Source organism: Nilaparvata lugens, chromosome X (genome assembly GCF_014356525.2).
Source record: "Nilaparvata lugens isolate BPH chromosome X, ASM1435652v1, whole genome shotgun sequence".
In the NCBI taxonomy this organism is placed as follows: Eukaryota; Metazoa; Arthropoda; class Insecta; order Hemiptera; family Delphacidae; genus Nilaparvata; species Nilaparvata lugens.
The window spans coordinates 104,101,264-104,124,920 of record NC_052518.1 but is presented as its reverse complement, the minus strand read 5'-3'; the positions used below and the strand labels follow the sequence as shown (position 1 = coordinate 104,124,920).

The following is a 23,657-nucleotide window of genomic DNA, read 5'->3' as shown; positions in this document are numbered from 1 at the left end:
GATTCTGTTAACCTTGAAATGATGAACAGCTAAAAGCTAAAATTCACAGCTGTAAATTTATAAAATACGCAAAAAGCATAAGTTTGGTAACTAGAGTTATCTAAGCCTAGAGCAGAGCCAAGACCCCGAGCCTCTATTATCTAGCATAAGATTTAGCAGGTAGCTAGATTCAATAGGCAACATGTTGGGTGATATTAAGCCAGTTACATACATAAAGATTTTTGGTCGTACGATTTTTATAAATTCTATTAGATTAAACAGATGATATTTGTCATTGTCAAGTTCTGTTTAATCTGTCTCATAAGGACGGCAAATAATCGAACGCCCAAAAATCGATATGTGTGTGTAACTAGCCCTAGGATTATTGTCAATTCGATTTCTTGTCGAGAAGAGTGGGAAAATAGAAAATTGAGAAAGAAAATTAGGTGCAAATTGAGAAAAAGAGAATTGTGATAAAGGAAGAACAGGCAGAATAAGGTAGAAGTGCTTCATGGATGAGATATATCCAAATCCCATGCATTATTACTTTTTAATGAAATACAGAGTGCTAAAAAATATTCATCGAATTTTACAAAGTATTGATTCAAAATTAATCATCTTTATGCCAATAGAAAGAGAAAATTGCATTGGCTGCCTGGCTGCCTAGTCTAATAGGGGCCCAAAGTATTTATTGTAGAATTTTTTTTGAATTTCCTCTTTCCATCTGTATAAAAATTTGTCAATTTCGAATAAGTACTTCGGTAATTATCAATTTTTAAAATCCGATGGATATTTTGTGATAACATAATTATTGTTTTAGTGAAATTTAACTGGAGACTCACATACTAAGGGACAGTTTTTCAAAAAAGGTAACTCAAATAACCTATAATTTATAATGAATCTAATTTGTATTTTATGTTTCCTAAGGGACAGTTTTTCAAAGTAAGTTAACTCAAATACCTATAATTTATTTTGAATCTAATTAGTTCTTAATGTTATAATACCAGTGTTTGCAATGCTATCTTAGTGTGTTTGTCTTCTCGGTCTCAAAATTTTATAGTTTTTTCAAAGTTTGGAATTTTCTAATGAATTGAGATTGATTCAATTTAATTTAAAATGCTTTTTGTGTGTTTTGAATTGTGAATTGAGTGTATAATTAATGAATGTCAAGTGGCACATAACCTAGCTACATTTTTGGACTGTTGTATAAATTAGAATTGGAACCGTTTTGGGCTTATAAGCCTGTGGTACTTTTCTGTAAGTTGTGTAATTTTGAATGATTGAATAAAATAAATAAATAAATAATTCATCTATCTATAGACCATTTCCACTTGAAAAGAATATTTACCATTTATTTAATGATGGATTCATGTGACTACAGTTCAATGTTGTTTATTTGCACTTAAAATGGTTCTTTAAGAGTTAACACTATAGTGTGAGGTCCACGTTATAATGGCAGTGTTTGGTTAGCAATGGTATTGCTATCCTTGTTTATCATCCAACAAAGCGGATAGCGCTATCTCTTTCTAACTATGCTCTGTTGCCAGATCGTCTTTTAACAATGTAGAATTAATAATTAATTAACAAAATATTTCATCTTAATTATTATGAAAATTCATTATGAAATTATTGAAAAATATAATTGATTGTTTTAAACGAGAATGAACAGTTTAAACTAAATTTCATTTTAAACTGGATTAAATCCGTATCAAGTATCGTTCGTTATAATGTGGTTCAACAGCTGATTAAATTCAGTTTAAGCATTGACTGTGCAAACGGACCTTAATATTCCATCAACAAACCTGTACCAGCTACCGACTATATATGGCATTGACAAGGCAGAGGATCGGCAGCGTTGTTCTCCTATCTTTCTCCACTGCCATCATAACAAGGACCTCACTATAATTGTGTTGTCATAAAATAAAAGGGTATTTGATATCTTTCATTGTGTTAGTCAATAATTTCAGTAGCCCTAAAAAGAAAACTGAGTTCAAGTAGACTAAATAACAGCTGTAGTTTTCTGTAAAGTGTGAAGTTTTCAGCTCAAAAATTTCTAGTTTCATTCAAAATTTAGACTTTTTGAATAATTACTAAGTTACTGTTCTAGATTTTTTGATTCTAGACTCTAATAGTACCTATTTGATTCAAAATTTGCTCGTTTATCTGAGTATTGAAGAGCCTAAATTGTATTTTGAAAAGTGAAAGTTACATGACCAACATTTTGATTTGGCCAGTATAGTATAAATTGGAAATGGGACAGTTTTGGGCATGTGCCTGTTGTACCTTTCCTCATGTTAAGTATTTGTACACAATGTGATAAATAAATAAATAATACGGTATCATTTTTCATGAACCAGATGAAGTGAAGCCGATAGAAAAGAAGCAGCTAATAAGAGTGTACGAGTGGGCGATGAAGAACCAGAAGAAAGAAATGAAATTATCTTTTAATAGAACCAGCTCTGCTTATCCTGATTAAGATTGCTTATGCAAATCATGCTGATAGATTTAGTTTTGACCTAATTGCAATATTTAAACAGTTCTCAATCCATCATTCTCCGAATCATAAGAGTGATTCAAGAACGAAATACTGTGATGTAAGGTTGGTAAGAGTTCACCTCGTTCAACCTTGTTCACCTTGTTCACCTCTCCCAAGCAAATATTAGTTTCTACTTTTGTTAAGTTGTATATCTCTAGTCATTATCAAGTTAGCTATTTTCCATGCTCAATATAAAACCAATCAGCCAGAGAATGAGCTACAACAGTATAAATCCAACAGAAATCCAAGAATCTGTGACGAGAATCCTGAAAGTTTATCAACAGTACAAAACGTCTACTACAAAGTAGTTTTGTCTACACCCATAAATGTTTGTCAACAAAACTGTATGATTGGTATCTACTATAATCGGATTATGTGTAACCTTATCTAAATTTGGGAAAGGAATAGCACAAAGTTACCTTATTTTTATACATCATTTTTGATGATGTACTTGTTGTATGAATCAATAAAGAATAAAGAATCTACTTTCAGCACCAATCAAAACAACCCTCCACATTCACAACCTACTTGACTTGTTTTGAGAGAATATAATATTACAATCCACACCTTAAAGATACACTCTATCAGACCAATACTGAGACAATACAATATTACAATCCACACCTCAAAGATACATTCCATCAGAAGAAAAATATTGAGACTCCTACTGAGACAATACAATATTACAATCCACACCTCAAAAATACATTCCATCAGAAGAAAAATATTGAGACTCCTACTGAGACAATACAATATTACAATCCACACCTCAAAAATACACTCCATCAGAAGAAAAATATTGAGACTCCTACTGAGACAATACAATATTACAATCCACACCTCAAAAATACACTCCATCAGACGAAAAATATTGAGACTCCTACTGAGACAATACAATATTACAATCCACACCTCAAAAATACATTCCATCAGACGAAAAATATTGAGACTCCTACTGGGACAATACTGAAACCCAAACCTTAAAAATACACTTCAACTTCAATCGCAGACCAAGGATACCACAAGACAATACACATTCGGAGGTAGAAAGATGAGTAGAAAACACACAATAGAGTACGTTACATTTCAAAGTGCTTTAGGAAAACATGACATATAAGAGCCTCAACTTCTATTAAACACCAAGACGAAATTGTTCTAACCTTACATACTACCAAAGCCAAAGATGTAGGAACGACTGAAATTCGGACTTTCAGGATCAATGTTTTTTCACACGTGGTGATTTGAATTCTGATAACAGAATAAACATTTGTAACACAAACATTCATAACAACTTATTTTGGTCTGTTCCACTCTCTGATTACCTATGGGGTTACAGCAGCAATTCAAAAAAGGTACTTATTTAACAAAAAAAGTTATTAGAATTATTGCTAACCTACAGCAGACAGATTCCAGTAGAGAGAGTTTTATACAATTTGGAATAATGACAGTGCCTTCATTGTATATTTATTACAATTACAATATTACAAGTTTCTCTCGAAATAGTGATAATCATGACTATAATACCAGAATAAATTATTATTTCCAAACTGGACGTAAGATTTTCTAAGACACATAAAAGTAATATGTATCAAAGATATATATTATTCAATAAACATAGAATGAGAAATTTGCATGTAAAATGTGTCGTCAGTAATGGATAATTGGCTTGGGAAAAAAATATTTTATTATATTAGAACTCATGGACTGTGATACTAGTACTCTAGAATTGTAACTTGAAATGATTTTTCGGTTTTCATATTTTATATAATATTATGTTTGACTATGTGTTAAATTAATTGACGAAGTCTATTGCATGTCTGTTTGTTTAATGGCCAATAAAGATTCTTATTCTTTGCTTAGAGATGAAATGTATCGCTCAAATTTCTATAAGCGTGGCGTCAGGAGTTCTGGAATCCAATTATGCAACATTCTATCAAGGCGGAACGTGAAGAACCGACTCCGAGAATTCTTCACTCGAAAAAGAGGACATTACCAGACTCCCGTCGTATATTCTATGGATGTATTTTTTTTTTTAATTTAAACTAATTTTTTATTAATAAACTCCATTGTACTACACGTTTTGAGCTGCGTACACACTTACACGCTGCGCGACAAACGCGCGCGTTTCTCAAACAACTATTCGCTAAGTACAGTGATCAAGATGAGAGCGCGAGCTTGCCATGTGTTCCTTTGTTGTCGACGGGAGCTTGGGCAGTTGGTTGCGCGCGAACCGTATTCGAGCAGCCTGCGATCATCTTGCGTACTGCTCGCGTTCCGTTCGTGTGTCGCGCAGCATGTGAGTCTGTACGCAACTTTGCACTTTATTTCAATCCAATACCTTTTGAATTGACAGTTCGAGATGTATTTTGAAACCACCAAATCCATCTGCGCCACCTCGTGTCAACTTATGTGAATAATTATAAGAGCTACACACATACAGAGGTGGTCTGTTATTGTTAAAACTTATTCATTCTTCTAATTTATTTATCTATTCGAATAACGCATTGTAGTTCTATTCTAATTCACGATATTTTTAAATTCTAATATTCTTCTATTAGAAATTGGAGTATACAGAATCAGGCTGATTCAATTAGGAAAAAAAATCCATCAAGATTGGATTTTATATCCACTATAAATTTTTTTAAATTTCAACAGTATATTACTGAAGTATGGATAGACAGATTTACATAGATAAGATAGTTTTTCGTGAACATTTCAAATTTGTAGCATGTGGATGGGATTAAACCTAGGGTCTGGAGTGATCCGTGGTCTAGTGCTTGCATAGCAGCCTAGAGGTCCCGGCTTCAAACTTAGATACAAACTAAAGTTTTTCGCCAGGTTTCTTCCGTGTTATCGGACAAGCACGTTACACTATCGGTCCCGGCTGATATATAACAGTCGTGAGGCTTAAATTATATACTCAGGCGAGGTTGAACTTCCGTCAGGGACTCCCCACCAATAAAAGCCATACGAATATATTTTCTATTTAAACCTAGTGCCTTTGAAAAGCTTGCTAGATTATTGTCATAATAATATAAGTGATCAAATAATCCATTCACATCAATAGACCAATCGGAAGTTTATGAAGAGTGAAAATATTTTAATTTCTACTGATAAAAGATATTCATATTATGAATTCATTATATCATATTATGAATTCATTCATCTTCTGTTATCCTTTGAATTTATTCCTCTAATATATATAAAATATACCCTAATTTATTCAGAAAAACTCCAAACTTCTCCCAAATTCATAATTTTCCTAAACATACTCTTAAACTCATAGTAAAAATATTATGTTTTTACTATTTTACTGAGAGAAACAGTATTGAAAGCCATGCGAATTGTGACACAATAAATGTCCTAGCGCCTTTCAAACATTAATAGACAAACACAAGGAAGTGAGATGAACAAAATAAGAAAAACTAAATGAACAAAATTAAAATGTTTTATACACACCCACTAATCAATGCTACATTCACTATGATTTCGAAAATAGATCGGTAAGTGTTGAGTAGACTCGTTGAAGATTTGTTAAAATAGCAGAGTTAGAAGATAATTTGCCAACAAAGCTACAATGATGCAAATGAATACTGCCCACGTTAAATGATTGGTTACTATGGATCGAGCACTGAATTGATTAATATTACTTACAATTTCCGAGCATTTGGCTAGTTCCGTCGATTTTTGGCTCTCCCTATCTCTATTCAAGCCTCTCACTGGGGTAGTCGGGCAACCTAGACAAATGTTCAATATTAGATATTTATCAAAACTTTTATTAAAATCCAATCCACTTCTAAATTAGTACAAATACAAAACGATTACAGTGTAGTAATAAACAGTGCAAAAATATTCATGATAAGCTTTAGGCAGAAGCCTTGAAGAATTTCAAAAAGACAATATATTTTTAATTTACTGTTTTTGGTGGGATATAATGATATTTAGACCCGCCGCAAAGTAGACCCACGCTAATCCACGGAAAGCAACCCACGCCGTGGTATGTTTTGTAAACCATTGCTATAGAATTATTCACAATCAATCAGCTGACAAGTGGATTATTCATTGCATGTATTACACAGATGTCTAGAGAAGCCTAGCAGTTTACAAAACATCCCACGGCGTGGGTTGCTTTTCGTGGATTAGCGTGGGCCTACTTTGCGGCGGGCCTTATCCATAATAAAAACTTTAGAATATTGTCTAAAAATACCATGAATTTATTAAAAATTATTTACAAACATGTTTCAACAGCTATGGTGTCATCTTCAGAATGACAGCAAAAAAAAAAATGAAATTTCAAGTGAGAACATGAATTTAAAATTTTGAATTGACACACTGCAGAAGACAACATAGGTGTTGAAAAATGTTCGTAACTCTAATAAATTCCTGATATTTTTAGATTACTTTTAGAATACTCTATAAGGGGAACAATTCATTCAAGTTTCAGATGAACTATTGTACATCATTTACTCAATAGGTCGCTTCAAAATTTGTTTTAGTTAATCAATAATTGCATGGTAACTTGTTTCAATGATTAATTTTATAAGTTCTATAGAAGTGCAGTTGAGTTTAAGAATTCGATCGAAAACCAGTTTAATTGATTTTTAACTAAATAACTTAGTTTTAAGCGTGTTCATCCATATAGTGATGTTTATCCTCAACATAACTGTTTATATGAATTCAAGTTCGTTAGACTTTCAACACAATCTTGATTAAAATATTTATGTCTTTTGTTTTATTTATAATCTATTTTAATTAATAGAAGAAAACGAAGAAGATGAAGATGAAATAGAAGATGTTTCAAGGAAGAGAACATCCTTTACATATTTCATTGATAAAATTGTTCTAATACAGTTATGTCATTTCTGAAAAAATTATCACCTTTAATGAATATTTTGTAGCAAAATATTTGATGATTATTAATTATGAGATCAATTTTGAAAGGATTGAGAATATACCGTAGCAATAGTGTTCTCGTAGTTACAACATATATATTTCAAGCAAACTAAGCCACAGCTCAAGTCTATGATACAAACAACAATACTAAACAAGCAAAACAGCAACTTTATCTTAAATTAAACAACATTGAAGCTTTACAATAACAGTTCAATACAAACTGAACATAGTCCCGTTCGTACAAAGTTTAACAGGCGACTAGGAATAAAATGCTGATTGATATTATAGACTATTCACTAGGACAGTTCCATTAATGCCTTCTGAATATCAATCAATCGACCATTTAATTATTTATAAATGAAATTATTACAATGATCAATGAATAGTTGATGCCTTGAGTTCGTGCTTGTTGGAAGAATGAAAGTCGGAAATAAAAAAGATCGTTCAACGACTTGTTTCATGGAAGTTTCTGTGATGAAGGAGAACTATACTTGCCTGGAGGTTTATGAAGAAGGAGGTAATATATAAGTTGAAACTACTAAAAACTTTATGTTTTTGAAACAGCAACTTTCTACTACATCAGCTCGATGCAGACTGTGCTCCGACTACTTTAATTTATTGACAACTGTTCAATATCATAGCGAAAATATCTGCTATCTTTTGTTTATGTCAATATCTTATCAGGTTAGATAGACAAGCTTACAGGTTGGAAGAGCGGCCTCAATGCTATCAATATGGTGAGATGGTTTCCCAGTATTTGGTATAAGGTCCTCAGTCTGATTATGTTTAGGATCCAATTATAAATTGAAATTTAATAAGGCAAGTTAAGATTGAGTAAAGTTTTTACGATCATTGATAGTTTCCGACTTCCAATAGTTGAAATGAATTTTCTGCAATTCATACAGACAGGATCAATGCAGTATCAACATCAATATGAACACAAATAACCAAATACTAAACAACACTAAACGAAAAACATTTATAGCCATGTTCCATGAGCCTGTACCAAGTCTACAAATTCAATCTATTCTATAGTGAGGTCCACGTTATAATGACAGTATTTGATTAAGGCTGTGCAAAGGCTAAAAATAAACTTTTTACTCGTGATATTTTTCAAAGTTTTTCAATTTGTATATCATCAAGCTATCAAAATGAAAAAGTTTTCTCAGGAAAACATTTTTTTTTCTCATCATTAATTTTTGAGATAAATGAGCGCCTAAAGATTACATTTTTGGGACAGAACATTTCAAATTCGGTAAAAGATAAATCCATGAGATTTAGAGGATATATTCTTGATGGTATTGTTGATCTAGTAAAACAAATATTTTCTGAAAATATCAATTTTTAAGATAGTTATTCAATTTACTAAGAATAACCAAAAATAACTTTTAGTTGAGTTATTTTTGGTAAATTGAATAACTATCTTAAAATTGATATTTTCAGAAAATATTTGTTTTACTAGATCAACAATACCATCTTCTAAATCTCATGGATTCATCTCTTACCGAATTTGAAATATTCTGTCCCAAAAATTCAAACTTCAGGCGCTCATATCTCAAAAAGTAATGATCGAAAAAAAATGTTTTCCTGAGAAAACTTTTCATTTTGATAGCTTGATGATATACAAATCGAAAAATCTTGAAAAATATCACGAGTAGAAAGTTTATTTTTAGCCTTTGCACAGCCTTAACAGTGTTGCTATATTTGTCTATTGTTAAACAAAGCCGATAGCGTTATAGTTTTCTACCTCAGAACATTGCCTGATCGTTTTCGAACAATGCAGAAATATAACTAATTAATTAATTATTTAATCTCAATTATGAAAATGTACTATTTAATCATTGAAAAATATATTTTATTGATGAATAAAATATATTTGATAATTTCAAACATGAATGAACAGTTGATATTACATCCGATATACCGGTATCAGCTAGATATAGAAGGCATGGTTGTGGCCTCGACACCACACGTTAACGTCACACCTCCAAATGGGCACCTGCGTTTAGTATATCCCGTGAGGTGTGACACGCGATCTACCACCCAGCGGCACTGCCAAGTCGGTAGGCGAGAATCACGGAGGAGTTTAGCCTGCAATGAGTGGAACCACCACTTTACAGTTCCGGCGGTACGTGGGCTGGGCAAGCCCGGACGTATCCTCCAACTCGTCTACAGACCAAGAAAAATACTCGTGGCTCCCAATTGTATACGTCTCCGAGGCGGGCGCTTGCACATCCACCACACAGGAGCCCAAATGGGGGCACGAGCGTTTCGGAAAAAAGGACCAGTGAGAGGATTTTTGAACATGCTACTTCTGGACTCCCGGGGGTTTCACATGCCTGCAACTTCCAGAGACGAGGGTACCCATGTTCCCATAGTCTGGCCCCGAACTCAAATCAAATCGTTTATTGCACAGAAGAATACATGGTACAAATAATATTCTCCTCCACCTACTGTCTAAAGTGCTTACTTTACTCCCTGGAACATAATACTAAAGTGTCACTTTTTCGCTCTCGGGAGGAAAAAACAGGAAAACTCCCTAGAGCGTAAAGTAACTCCATTTAAATAACATGAGAAGCATCTCTATTTTAAAACCTTACATTTGAAATAGGTTAGAAGGTCTAAGCTCATATGAGGAAGCATATAGAGTAGTCATTAAACCAGCTAAATTCAATACCTCAACCAGACATTTGATCAATATATGAAATTTATGTTTGTATGCTAAAATTATTACAAACTTCATATCACTATACTAAAAAAAATGTATAAAATTATTTTTATTCCATGTTATTCAGAATACCAGTCAACGAATATTCCTCATTAACTAATCACATTTGAAACGGGAACTTCATCATAGCTGTAGTTGTGGCGGCCATTGTTGTTACAACTTTTGCCGACAGATAGCGTATAGCGCTGTCGGCGGAGAACTGTGATTACAAGCCAGCTTTTTCTGTTTACTTTTTAGATTATGTTGTAACACATTGTTTGGTCAAGTACGTTTTTAAAAATAATTTTATTTGCAGTTTTATAAAAATGTAGGTGGAGGAAAAACGTTGTGTATATCACCAGTGAAAAATGTTATTTCTCCCTCAGGAAAATTGTTGCCCTCGGGCTTCAAACTTTTCCCTCAGGGGGAAAAAACAGTACTTTTCACTCTAGATATACAAATAACTATTTTAAATAACATAATTGTACTACATGTCGGCAAAAGAAAACTTGTACGTAACTCCAAGAACTTCATCAGATACTTCACTGTGCCCAGCTACTCCCAGGGACGGAGAGTTCTGGCAACTCGGTCAAGCCATGAACCTCCCATAGTCTGGAGCCTTCACCTAGATGTACTGCTAGGTTACTCCCAGGGAGTCACATAGTCATCAAGTGTGCTATGGTTCCCCCTGGTTGGCGTTTTCCATACACCTTGAGAGCCACGGCTGGTGGATCCAGTACTTCCTGAGACGGCAGCCAGAACGAATCCCAAGAGAGCTCAGCCCGAGGGCCATGCCCCTCAGGGTCTCAGCCCGAGGGCCATGCCCCTCAGGGTCTCAGCACCAGCCCGACCCCAAAAGAAGGCAGTGACAAAACAGAGAATCGGCGAACATTCGGCTACTCTATAGAATACAGTGGCAAGGCAGAGAATCGGCAACGCTTTCTCCACTGCCATTATAACGTGGACCTCACAATCGCTTGTCAACATTAATTTCTAGAATAATCAATCATTTGTTACATACGTGAACAGGATAGGAACAAGTGCTCGAGTATCTTGAAGTTTCCAAAGTCAATCTTATCCCAATCTGTCAGCCTTTCCTATCAATAATAAAGGCCGTTCGACCTTTTCTTCTCATATCTCACGCTCCAGAACGGTGAGTCATTATAACTCTCCTCTGAATAGAGCACAGAGAATTTTCAATAGTTGTTCTCAGCACTTGGATATCTTTTGGTTCTCCCCGTACAAATTCCGTAGGATGGCGTGCGATCTAGTCGATAATATTATGTGATTTGTCATTTCGTGATTTGCATTTCTTTCTTTCATTAATTTTATGTGGTAGTGATTCACAGACATTCTATTTTTCTTTTCATTGTAGGCTAAACTTGAATCAACAGACTTTTATTAAGTTTTAAAGTTCAGGGTTTAATTAATTACCTTTGCAATTTTCTCATTATAAATATTGATTTATTTGTTGTGATTTATTGATAATTATTGATCAATTGAATAATTATTTTTCAGGCCTATTGATTAATTTATTGTAGTTTATTGATAATTGATTAATTGAATACAGTAATAATTATTGATTTCAAGTTTTCTAAAATTGTTAAAATCTTATATTTAATTTCATTCTCATTCATTTGACATACTTTTGTTAGTATTTTTGATTCATTTAATTTCCATTTCTTATTATTTCACTTACATTACATTTCTTGTTTTTTAACATTTCTTCATACTTAATTCTTAAAATACATTTTTGGATTGTATAGTGTACTAGCCGTCAGGCTCGCTTCGCTCGCCATATCCGTATAGCCAGGGGGCTCCGCCCCATGGACCCCCGACTGGATCGTCCAAGAATGAGATCAGCAGGCTCGCTTCGCTCGCCTGCATTTTTCATTTGAGCATTTTTATCATATGTTAGGACAATCCAGTCGGGGGTCCAGACTAAACGTCTGGCTAAACGGATATGGCGAGCGAAGCGAGCCTGACGGCTAGTAATATAATATTTCCAGGATTGAAGTAGCAGTGCCCAATCAATTTTTCCGCGATAAATGCATTTAAATCTTCAACTTGGTGCCAACCTAACAAAGTCAACTCAACTTAATGCCAACCTGACAAAATTATTAATTTAGTTGCCAGTTAACAACTGTTTCGAAGAGGTACTCTATCTAGATTATAGCTCTATAGTAACATATGATATACGATATGGAAATTTCAATTATAATTAAGAGATTGGGAGAAGAAGAATATACATGTTAAAAGACGAACTTTAAACCCTTAAAAACCACCCTTAGAGTTAAAATATTGCCAAAAGATTTCTTAGTGCGCCTCTAAAGGGCCAACTGCACATACCTACCAAATTTGAACGTTTTTGGTCCGGTAGATTTTTAGTTCTGCGAGTGAGTGAGTGAGTGAGTGAGTGAGTGAGTGAGTCAGTCAGTCAGTCAGTGAGTGAGTGCCATTTCGCTTTTATATATATATATATATATATATATATATATATATATATATATATATATATGATTGTAATGTGTGAAGGAGGCAAAATGGGTTTTTACCTGTTGCCTCCATGAATAAAATTATTTATTTATTTATTTATTTATTTATTTATTTATTTATTTATAATGCCTACACTTGCCATTCAAATAATGTTTACTTTTCGAATGAATCTCACTACAGAAACTCATGTTGCAAAAGTCTAGATGTGAAATACAACACTCAACCAGTCCAACATGGAGCTATTATTTATGTCCCCGAGTTTCAAGATTCTACTCAACCAAATTACCATCTAAACATCGACATACCATTTTCCAGCATGCATTGACAATTTCAATTTATTGTAAGGTTTCAACGACCATTTGAAATTGTTTACAAGTTCCAATGCTCTACGATGATGGAATAGGATGATAACAACCATAGAGTGGTACAACAGGGTCCAATTATGTTATTTTATAATAACATTCTTACAGGACACGAATTAAGCAGGAGGATCAAACGTTTAAAATCATATCCATGTTTCAACGCTCATTCATTAACTACTTCCACGGAAAAGTCAGACAAATTCATATGTCCTATCCATAATTCAAACTCATTCAATCAAAGGGGTAACAGTGATTCAGATTCTCATGCCGGCGCCACACTCTTGCCAAGTGCGTACAAATGACGACGAGCGCGAGTGTGGATGAAGGGGTAACAGTGATCTATAGTGAGGTCCACGTTATAATGACAGTATTTGATCAACTTTGGTTTTGCTATCCTTGTCTATCATTCAACAAAGCCGGTGGTACTATCCTTTCCTAGGTCCACAACGATGCCAATGATGTTTTTGACAGTGTAGAAATATAACTAATTAATGCAGAGAGTCGGCATCGCTATTCTCCTATCTTTATCCTCTGCCATTATAACGTGGACCTCACTATAGACTCTTATGCCGGGCCACACTCTTGCCAAGTGCGTACAAATGACAACGAGCGCGAGAGTGTGGATGCCGAGACCATTTCGCAAGCGACTTGACAAGAGTGTGGCCTAGGCAGCATATTCGTCAAATATTCCACAGTCATGTGATGGTTAGCATTCTAGAACAGTCTACAGAGCATGATAGATAATGACCGCATAATATCACATCAACGTACAAAAGATGTGAACATATATTTATTCGCCAAGGAGCACACACACTTCACTTTTCATTATCTGATGTAGGCATCAGTTATGCTTATTATATTTGTAACTTACTATTTCTGTACACATACAGATATAATATATAATGTGAAGATACAGATATAATAAGAATAGCATCAGCTGATGAGGAGTGGAATGCGCGTGTTCGTGGCGCATAAGTCTGTACGCACGCACCTTAAGGCTGTGCAAAGGCTAAAAATAAACTTACTACTCGTGATATTTTTCCAAGTTTTTCGATTTGTATATCATCAAGCTATCAAGATGAAAAAGTTTTCTCAGGAAAACATTTTTTTCTGATCATTACTTTTTGAGATATGAGCGCCTGAAGTTTGAATTTTTGGGACAGAACATTTCAAATTCGGTAAGAGATAAATAAATCCATGAGATTTAGAGAATATATTCTTCATGGTATTGTTGATCTAGTAAAACAAATATTTTCTGAAAATATCAATTTTTAAGAGAGTTATTCAATCTACTAAAAATAACTCAACTAAAAGTTATTTTTAGTTAAAGTCAGGCATTCGTTATATACCGTGAGGTGTGACACGCGAGAGTGTGTACAAATGTAATTCAATGAGCAAATGTACAAAAGTAATTCAAAAAACATTTTTTTCCGATCATTACTTTTTGAGATATGAGCGCCTGAAGTTTGAATTTTTGGGACAGAACATTTCAAATTCGGTAAGAGATAAATCCATGAGATTTAGAGGATATATTCTTCATGGTATTGTTGATCTAGTAGAACAAATATTTTCTAAAAATATATCTGAATATATCCTCTAAATATCATGAATTTATCTCTTACCGAATTTGAAATGTTCCATCCCAAAAATTCAAACTTCATGCGCTCATATCTCAAAAAGTAATGATCGGAAAAAAAATGTTTTCCTGTGAAAACTTTTTCATCTTGATAGTTTGATGATATACAAATCGAAAAACTTGGAAAAATATCACGAATAGAAAGTTCATTTTTAGCCTTTGCAAAGCCTTAATAATTGGATAACCAAACTTCGTTTCCCATACAAACTGTCTTTCAGTTTGTCATGCCTTGAAGTAAAAACAGAGTGAATACAAATGAATGTTTCATTTATTTTGTCATGCTTTAAATATGTAGGAGAAAATGTACTTTCTAATTATTGACTAGAATAAACCAGCAGAGCGCATGCAAAGCTGAACTATCAAGCATAAAAACATATATATTTTTATAATTATGAGAATAGAGCGGAATGAACTGAACTTAACGTAATGGTAGGCGGTTTCAGCAAAACAGCTATCTGCGTTTGCTACAGCAAAACAACTACTTAGTAATTATAGTTTATCATCAATCTATTCAAAATGCAATTCCAGATTATGGATTAATAATAATAATATTGTTATTTAAATTCAAAAGGGAATATCGCTACAGGAGCAAGATACTCGTAAAAGAGAACATACTTAATAATTTAGAGTTTTAATTAATTATGTAAATAATATATTTTATAATTTGGACTACTGTATTGTTAAGGAGTGATTGAAAATGGTTTTCAAAAATAAATAAATGTACAATAATACAAAATAGACAGTCGAACTTCTTTGAAACGATTAAGTATAAATGAATAACCTTTAAGAATAGAAATATCTTCCAAGACAAGATATCAAAGATAAGTTCATTAAACTTATTTTTTGTCACAAAAATTGACTTAGATATGAGAACAGCATTATATTTTATTCTACCAATAAAAAAATACAAATAATTAGAATGGTTTTGACTCTTCAAACTAAAGCACAAATATTTTCTATATTTATTCATAGAAAATCAGAATTCTCTCTGTTAAAATTGAAAAAATATAAGATGGACAAGAATATCCAGAATAAAATGTGTTTGAAAGCAGTTGAGTATAGTACTCAAAGTAGCGGTGATTGTCACCAATCATAGTATTGTATTGTGAGTCTCAAATTAAAAATTCGAATTTATTTGTTCCTTGTATTAATATACAATTAAATAATATTTACAGAAATAAAGTTATGAATAGATTGTACAAAAGAGCTTGAAGCTTACTAGACTATTGTGAGTCTTTTATTTCATCAATATTTTGATCCAATAGAATACAGAAGAAAAAAACTGAATCACTTAACCGCATCAAGTCATAAACCCTTAGTTTTTAAATCATATCAAGATATATTCAAGTATCACAAGTCACTTTCGTTAATCAGAAGTTCGACTGTATAAACAGATATTGTATAAATTGACTCTAGTTTACATTCACTCAGGCCTTTTTTTACAATATTATTATGTTCTGTAGGAACAAGCATGGATCTCTTACCCAACTGTTCCGATCAAATTTGATAAAACTTGGTAGTAAAAAAACAACATGTTGTATGAGAAGAGCTTAAAATTTAATTTAAAAGGTTCATACTTTAGAATGGGAACGAACAAGTAGTCAACATTCGTATGAGATCTTATAGAAAATATATAGGATAACTTCGATTTTCATCAAAACAAAGGGTTTCAGATAGAATAGCAGATTCATACACTTATGAGGAAGAATTGAGAAACCAGATCAACTTAAAATTGACAAAATATTAGCAGTTCAAAACCTGATACACGTTAAAAACTTTTAAACAAATATCACAAACTTTAAAAATAAATGTAAACAAGATTGAATTTAAATCTTTAAAACAAGAAAACGAATAAAAGAAAACTACAATCAATAGCACTGTGCACACGAATCAAATGTGATTATTTTATATGAAGTTTATAAATAGATTATTTAGCACTTTTTAGACAATTCATGATAAAAACTGGATATTTGAAATGAAAGGCTGTAGATTATAAAAAAAACTCGCATTAGATATACAGAATTCGGCAATGAAGTATAATTTGAAACAGCAAATACACACTCATTTTCAATTGAAACTCAATTTTTTCTTCCAGTGTGTTCCCTGATTCTTGCCATTTTAATAATTGGAGAGAAAATAATTATTGTAACATGATTACGTACGAGAAACAACATTAAATGGTGTCAGTTTATAGTTTCAATAAAGACGTATTTTCAGAAAATTGAATTTCATCTTATAAAATGTCAGGAAGCAAAAGATCTTATATTTATGAAGTTTATTATAATTTGAAGAGCTTAAAATTTAATTTAGAAGTGAGAGTGCATATTCTAGTACACAATAGATGAACTTTTAGAGCGACAACTGTAGAGTTTACTAATATTAGTGTGCAAATAGAGAAATGTGTAAAATGTAAATTCTCAGTCTAAAAAATATATATTTTATCCAACACACCATAGTGCATACAGATTCAATTCCAATAAGTACATTCATCTCAAATAAACTAGATACATTCATCAGATGTAGGGAATTATCTTATTCAATGAAAATGATAGATTGGTGTGACTTCATGATTTCAAAAACTTCATCAATAAATTTATCCATACAATTCAATGAGGTAGAACCTTAGTTTGCTGTTGAAAGCTGATACAACCAGCTGAAAGCTGGCATACCAACGGTGTACGGGCTGGAGTCCCGAGAAAGATACCAGCCGGACATAATTTGCTAATGACACTTGAGGTGTCTGCCCACTGCACCGTATCATACTAGGACCAGTATAGGAACTAGGGATGGGTATCGATACATCGATGTTTAAAAACATCGATGTATCAACATCAAACATCGATGTTTACTGTTCTATGTTTTTCACTTATCGATGGTTTTACCTAGACATCGGTCATCGATGTTTTGGAATCGAAAGTATTATTTATTGGAGTGGGTAGAGGGGGACAATTTCCACATTCTCACTAGATTTGGAAATTTTATCAGAAGTATTTTACAAGACATGCAACTTTGAATATAGAAATTGGTCATTTTCTGTGTATTGGAATATGGGCTTAAGTACACTCAACAATAAACTTTCCATTTTTCGACCGAATTTGACTTATTATGCATGATTTCAAACCGCCGTGACGAACCGAGAAGGATGAAGTGTAGTACGATGAAATCTGAGCATTGTGTCAAAAGTTATGTGTTTGAAATTTTGATCCTTGAGGTGTCCTTAAGCGTGCCTCTACTAGGAAATACTGAAATTAATTGCATCTAACGGGTGATTCTTACCCATGAACTTATGTCATTGTGAGAAATATCAATGTGAGGACAAAGTAGATGGTGATGATGGTTGAAGCTAAAAATTAGGTGTTTTCCACAATACAAGGAGCATTGTTGTCAGGTATACCTGGAAATCTATATGACATAGAGCGCTCTACCTGATCTCAGATTGTATAGCACAAAAATACGCCTAGAGGGATTTTGAAATATACATCTAAATTGTAACAATCGGAAGATATTGTTGATTAAAAACTAAAATTCATCAAAATTGATTTTTTCTTCAAATTTTACTCATTTTTGAAAAATTATAACAAAGTACTCATTAGAGATAGAGAGTTCCGAGTGATCTCATTTCTTTCAGAATTATATAATCTGGGAGAGATTTGGCAGAAATAGCTGAAAACTGGAAAATGAGCCGAAAATACGAGGTTTTTGGGCTATTTTGTATCTAGCACAAGGAAATCTTGCATGAAGAAATTGGTTCTGGACTTCTCTTATGTACCCAAATAATATATTAAAAAATCAGAACTACAATATAAATTGCAAGCACACCCCCTTTTTTATGTCTATATTGACTGGACTAATAGTATCATCCATAAAAACGTAGGGCGATAAACGATGTTTAAAATCATCGATGTTCAAAAACATCGATGTTTACTGTTCGATGTTTTTCACTTATCGATGTTAGGATGGAAAAAAACATCGATGTTTTGTCTTTCGATACCCATCCCTAATAGGAACGTTACAGGAACGTGACCGGCACGTAACATGCATGCCAATGCCCACTGCTACGTATCGACAACGTTATTACATCCACGTTATAAACGGGTTATATCCGCGTTTATAACGGGTATACAACGCGTATAATGAACGTGCATACCCCTTCCACTGGCGCACAGTACATGTCTGTTCATAAGCATGTGTACTATAAGCTCAGTGAACACGTCATCCATGCTGGTGTAGCAGTTCAGTTTTTAAACTATCTTTAGTTGGTTAGTTGAAATGTGATCAGTTGGTTAAACTATGCCTCTAAATAAGCTGTCTTTAAGGCAGTGCAAAGGCTAAAAATAAACTTTCTACTGGTGATATTTTTCATAGTTTTTCGATTTGTATATCATCAAGCTATCAAAATAAAAAAGTTTTCTCTGGAAAATATTTTTTTCCCATCATTACTTTTTGAGATAAGTAACATGGTATTGTTGATCTAGTAAAACAAATATTTTCTGAAAATATCAATTTTTAAGAGAGTTATTTAATCTACTAAAAATAACTCAACTAAAAGTTATTTTTAGTTAAAGTCAGGCATTCGTTATATACCGTGAGGTGTGACACGCGAGAGTGTGTACAAATGTAATTCAATGAGCAAATGTACAAAAGTAATTCAAAAAACATTTTTTTTCCGATCATTACTTTTTGAGATATGAGCGCCCGAAGTTTAAATTTTTGGGACAGAACATTTCAAATTCGGTAGGAGGTAAATCCATGAGATTCAGAGGCTAAATTCTTCATGATATTGTTGATGTAATAAAATGAAAATTTTCTAAAAATATGGATTTTTGAGAAAGTTATTCAATTTACCGAAAATGGCCAAAAAATAACTCGACAAAGTTATTTTTGGTCATTTTTAGTAAATTGAATAACTTTCTCAAAAATTGATATTTTCATAAAATTTCTGTTTTACTGGATAAACAATACCATGAAGAATCCATCCTCTAGATCTGATTGTTTTATCTCTCTCGGAATTCGGAATGTTCTGTCCCAAAAATTTAAACTTTAGGCGCTCATATCTCAAAAAGTAATGATCGGAAAAAATGTTTTCCTGAGAAAACTTTTTCATTTTGATAGCTTGAATCGAAAAACTTTAAAAAATATCACCAGTAGAAAGTTTATTTTTAGCCTTTGCACTGCCTTAAGGGAACTAGCAATGATTGCCATTATTTTGGATGAGGAGGAAGAAAGAAACCTCAAAACGTCTACCCGATGTTATTGGATTCATGATGCTCTAAGGAAACGAAAATCTTTCTCGGTAGAATCCATGCACTTCGGATGCTGTGAGTTGAACAATAACTCATACTTGTGTACACATGCAATAAGGTTTTCGCCACACTGCACAGAAAACAGCTGTTTTCCAGTCCCTCCGTAGTTCTGAAAGACATTGTTTGCAGACGACTCTCGTCTGACGTCAGAACATGCTTCTTTCAGGCTAAGGCCGGAAAGAGTACCCTTTCCGGCCGCTTTTTGAAAATTTTTGAAAATGTGTTTGGACAACTGTGCAATATTGTGCATTGTGTTCAGGAGGGTGAGATCGGGAATTTCCACCCCACTTTGAGTACCCTACGACGTCTAGTTCTTGAGATATGAGACATCAAAGTTTCCCCCCCCCTCATAAAACATTTTTTTCGATTTATTATTCTTATATAGCTGATGCCAAAAAGTTAGGGGGCTTCGTGGGTCACATGGTGTTACCTTTGATTTAAAAATCATCACCTAAGCCAAGCTAGATGACAACTCTACTTGACAACATCAGCTGTTGGGACGCACAAGAGACCCACGAAACTACCTAACTTTTTGGCGTCAGCTATACCTGTAGTGTGGCGAAAAATATCATACGCGACTCTCTCAGAATGGTGTTTACGGTATTCGGATAACATATTCCCGGGCGAAGCAAGCCTCGCCCGGGAAACTATCCTCATACCGTAAACACTAACTTTCTGTGCTTGTAGCGTAATATACTATTTCATCATCCATAGCGCGCACTTGTGTATTGTTCCATGTCTAGCAATGAACAATTCTGCATTACTTCTGCTACACATAGCACATATGCGCATACTAGTCTAGTTACAACCGGGCCTACAACGTGATACATACGCGGCTATAACTAGATGCAACCGGGTCAACAACGCGATACATATGCGGCTATACACCGGTTGAAGAACGGAACGTAAACGGAACGTAACCAGCAAAATATTCTCGCCGAGAAATTGTACGGTGACCGGTCATGGTACGTTCCTATACGGTACGGTTATGGACTTGCCAGGCAATAATACACGTCAACTATTTTTTGTTGCATGAGCCGTTCCTATACCGGTCCTAGTATGATACGGTGCAGTGAGCAGAGACCTTTAGGAGAGTCCTAACTCAGGAGAGTCTTAGTTTAAGAGAGTCCTAACTTAGGAGAGTCCTAGCTTAGAGAGTCCTAACTTAGGAGAGTCCTAGCTTAGAGAGTCCTAGCTTAGAGAGTCCTAGCTTAGAGAGTCCTAGCTTAGAGAGTCCTAACTTAGGAGAGTCCTAGCTTAGAGAGTCCTAACTTAGGAGAGTCCTAGCTTAGAGAGTCCTAACTTAGGAGAGTCCTAGCTTACAGAGTCCTAACTTAGGAGAGTCCTAGCTTAGAGAGTCCTAACTTAGGAGAGTCCTAGCTTAGAAAGTCCTAACTTAGGAGAGTCCTAGCTTAGAGAGTCCTAACTTAGGAGAGTCCTAGCTTAGAGAGTCCTAACTTAGGAGAGTCCTAGCCTGGTTTAAGTATCAAAGTACGATTGTCATTTTTTCAACCTCCAATCACATATCATAAGACAGACAGAAACTGTAGGGGTGATCTTCACGGAGCTGTACAGCTAGTCATCCCCACCAAACGGTGCGGTCAGATCATCAATAGCTGTCGAATTATAGGGCCCCGAGACATGGCCGCCTTAATTGATCCTCCCGCCAAGAGCTAGTTGAATTGAATAATTGACTTTATTAAGGGCAGAGCTAGGACTCTAGGCTCTCTCTGCCACACAACCCTTTTTGGTTGCAGAGCGTTATTAGTTGTTGCAAGCAAAAGGCAATAGTTCACTATAAATCTACCTAAGAATGATTCAAATTTACGTTATGAGTGATTTTGAGCGTGAGTGATGTCGGAAAATTAATTCACATTTCAGAACCAGGTTTCATGGTAGCACCTAACACATCTTCAGCTGATCTAATGTTGTTTGTTACCATGATGTGGAAGTAACACCCACATTAGTTCAGCTGAAGATGTGGTAGGTGTTACCATGAAACCTGGTTCTGTAATGTGAATTAATTTTTGAACAAATATAGTGGTATTGACTACATCAACGTCTTATTCTTTCAATAATCATAAGTTCAGATACTGTTTTTAGTGAGACATAGTGATATTTATCCACGATAAAGCACTGGAATATTGTCTAAAAATATCACAAATTCATCAAAAATTACAAACATGATTCAACTCCTATGGTATCATCTCCAGTGTTAAATTTTCACACTGTAGATGACACCTAAAGCTGGGCTTTCGTTTGTGCGTAAATGCCGACGTCGACCGCGACAGGGCGAGGATCCCACATTGGGTGGATTTCAATTTGTCTAAATAACCTAAAAGATTATGTTCAATTATGTTTTAATGGGGGATCTTGAGTTTATACTTTTTTATACTTTCAAATGGCAATATGTTGATATTATTAGAAATGTTTTTATTCTTGAATAATAGACACAAATAATGAAAAGTTATTTGATCAGCTGTTTAAGCACACTTGAAATTTGGACAATATGAATGTCAACAATGCTTGCCGTAGTCGACTGCGGAAATTTACGCACAAACGAAAATGTATATATATTCCTCTTTTATTTATGGTCGATAGGAGGTTGAAAAAATGACCCCGTATTTATTATCATTATTATTAAACGATTTTGTCGGAATGGAATTGATAATATTTCAATATTTTGAATAAAACTAGAAATCTGAGTACTGTTTTTTAAATTGTTTAGTGACAACATGTTTTGGCTATATGATGCTATTATCAACATAATGGCATGATATAGCCGAAACATGTTGACTGAATAATTTTAAAAAAGGTACTTAGATTTCTATTTTTATTTATATTTAAGAATAGCCCTAGAGAAGAAAAGACAATTCAATGTTTTAATTAGTGCGGTACTAACCTATGTCTCCAGAGCTGGAAGATTCGGTGAAGCTGGGCGTCCCTTCAGTCCAAGTGGGGGTGGAGCCCTCCACGGAGCAAGGCGGGGTCCAGGTAAGATGGCGACCTGTCACCACCGACCCAAATCCTGACGTCGATGATCCCGATTCCACACTCAGCGAAGACTTATTCTCAGTTCGCGATTCTAACCGAACTTCTGATATACTGTAAAAGTTTCAAGCCAACATTTATTCAATCATCACTTTCCAATACTTAAATCACGAGTTTACGACCTAGAAGTCAAATCAAATCACTTATTTATTCTCTTCAGTGCACTTTACAAGACTATAAAAAAATATAAAACTGTGTACTCTTTTAAAATTGTTTAGTCACATTATTGACTATATAAGGGCATCATATAGCCGAAACATGTTGTCACTAAACAATTTTAAAAGAGTACACAGTTTTATATTTTTATTTATATTCAACAGTAGCCCTAAAGAAAAAAAACAAATTGGCGAATCAACCCTACAAGACTATACGTCTGTAAATAATTGCATATACAGCGTTTCATCAATTTACATCCTGATATTTATTATTAAAAGCTATTAGCTTCTACTCACATTTTTGGAGCGCTTTCGGACGCCATGTCCATCGTCAATATTGGAGAATGCCCACTCCACATGAAACTTTGGCGGACGAAGCGAGCCTGTTCACTCTTCTTGAGTGAAGTGTTAAGATGGACATGGCGTCCGAAAGCGATCCACTAATATATGTGCGTAGAAGCTAAAAGCTTTTGTATCATAGAAATCAGACTTCTATGTCCTACTATAGGTATTGAAAAGTGATCATTAACAAGCAGTTT

At 34.0% G+C, this 23,657-nt stretch overlaps 1 protein-coding gene across 9 annotated transcripts in view; it reads right to left on the bottom strand.

Moving 5' to 3' along the window:
- The window catches only part of LOC111044940 (phosphatidylinositol 4-phosphate 5-kinase type-1 alpha), a 153,881-nt gene that overhangs the window by 15,438 nt on the left and 114,786 nt on the right, over positions 1–23,657 (bottom strand). For 7 of the 9 annotated variants that reach the window (XM_022330206.2, XM_022330212.2, XM_039442919.1 and 4 more), the window contains 2 exons: positions 22,815–23,017; positions 6,170–6,252 (listed from right to left, as the gene is read on the bottom strand). In XM_022330206.2, coding sequence (XP_022185898.1) covers positions 6,170–6,252; positions 22,815–23,017 — 286 coding nt within the window. Of the gene's footprint in view, positions 1–6,169; positions 6,253–16,093; positions 16,122–22,814; positions 23,018–23,657 lie in introns of all 9 variants that reach the window. The other 2 variants (XM_039442921.1, XM_022330207.2) reach the window with 1 other exon arrangement.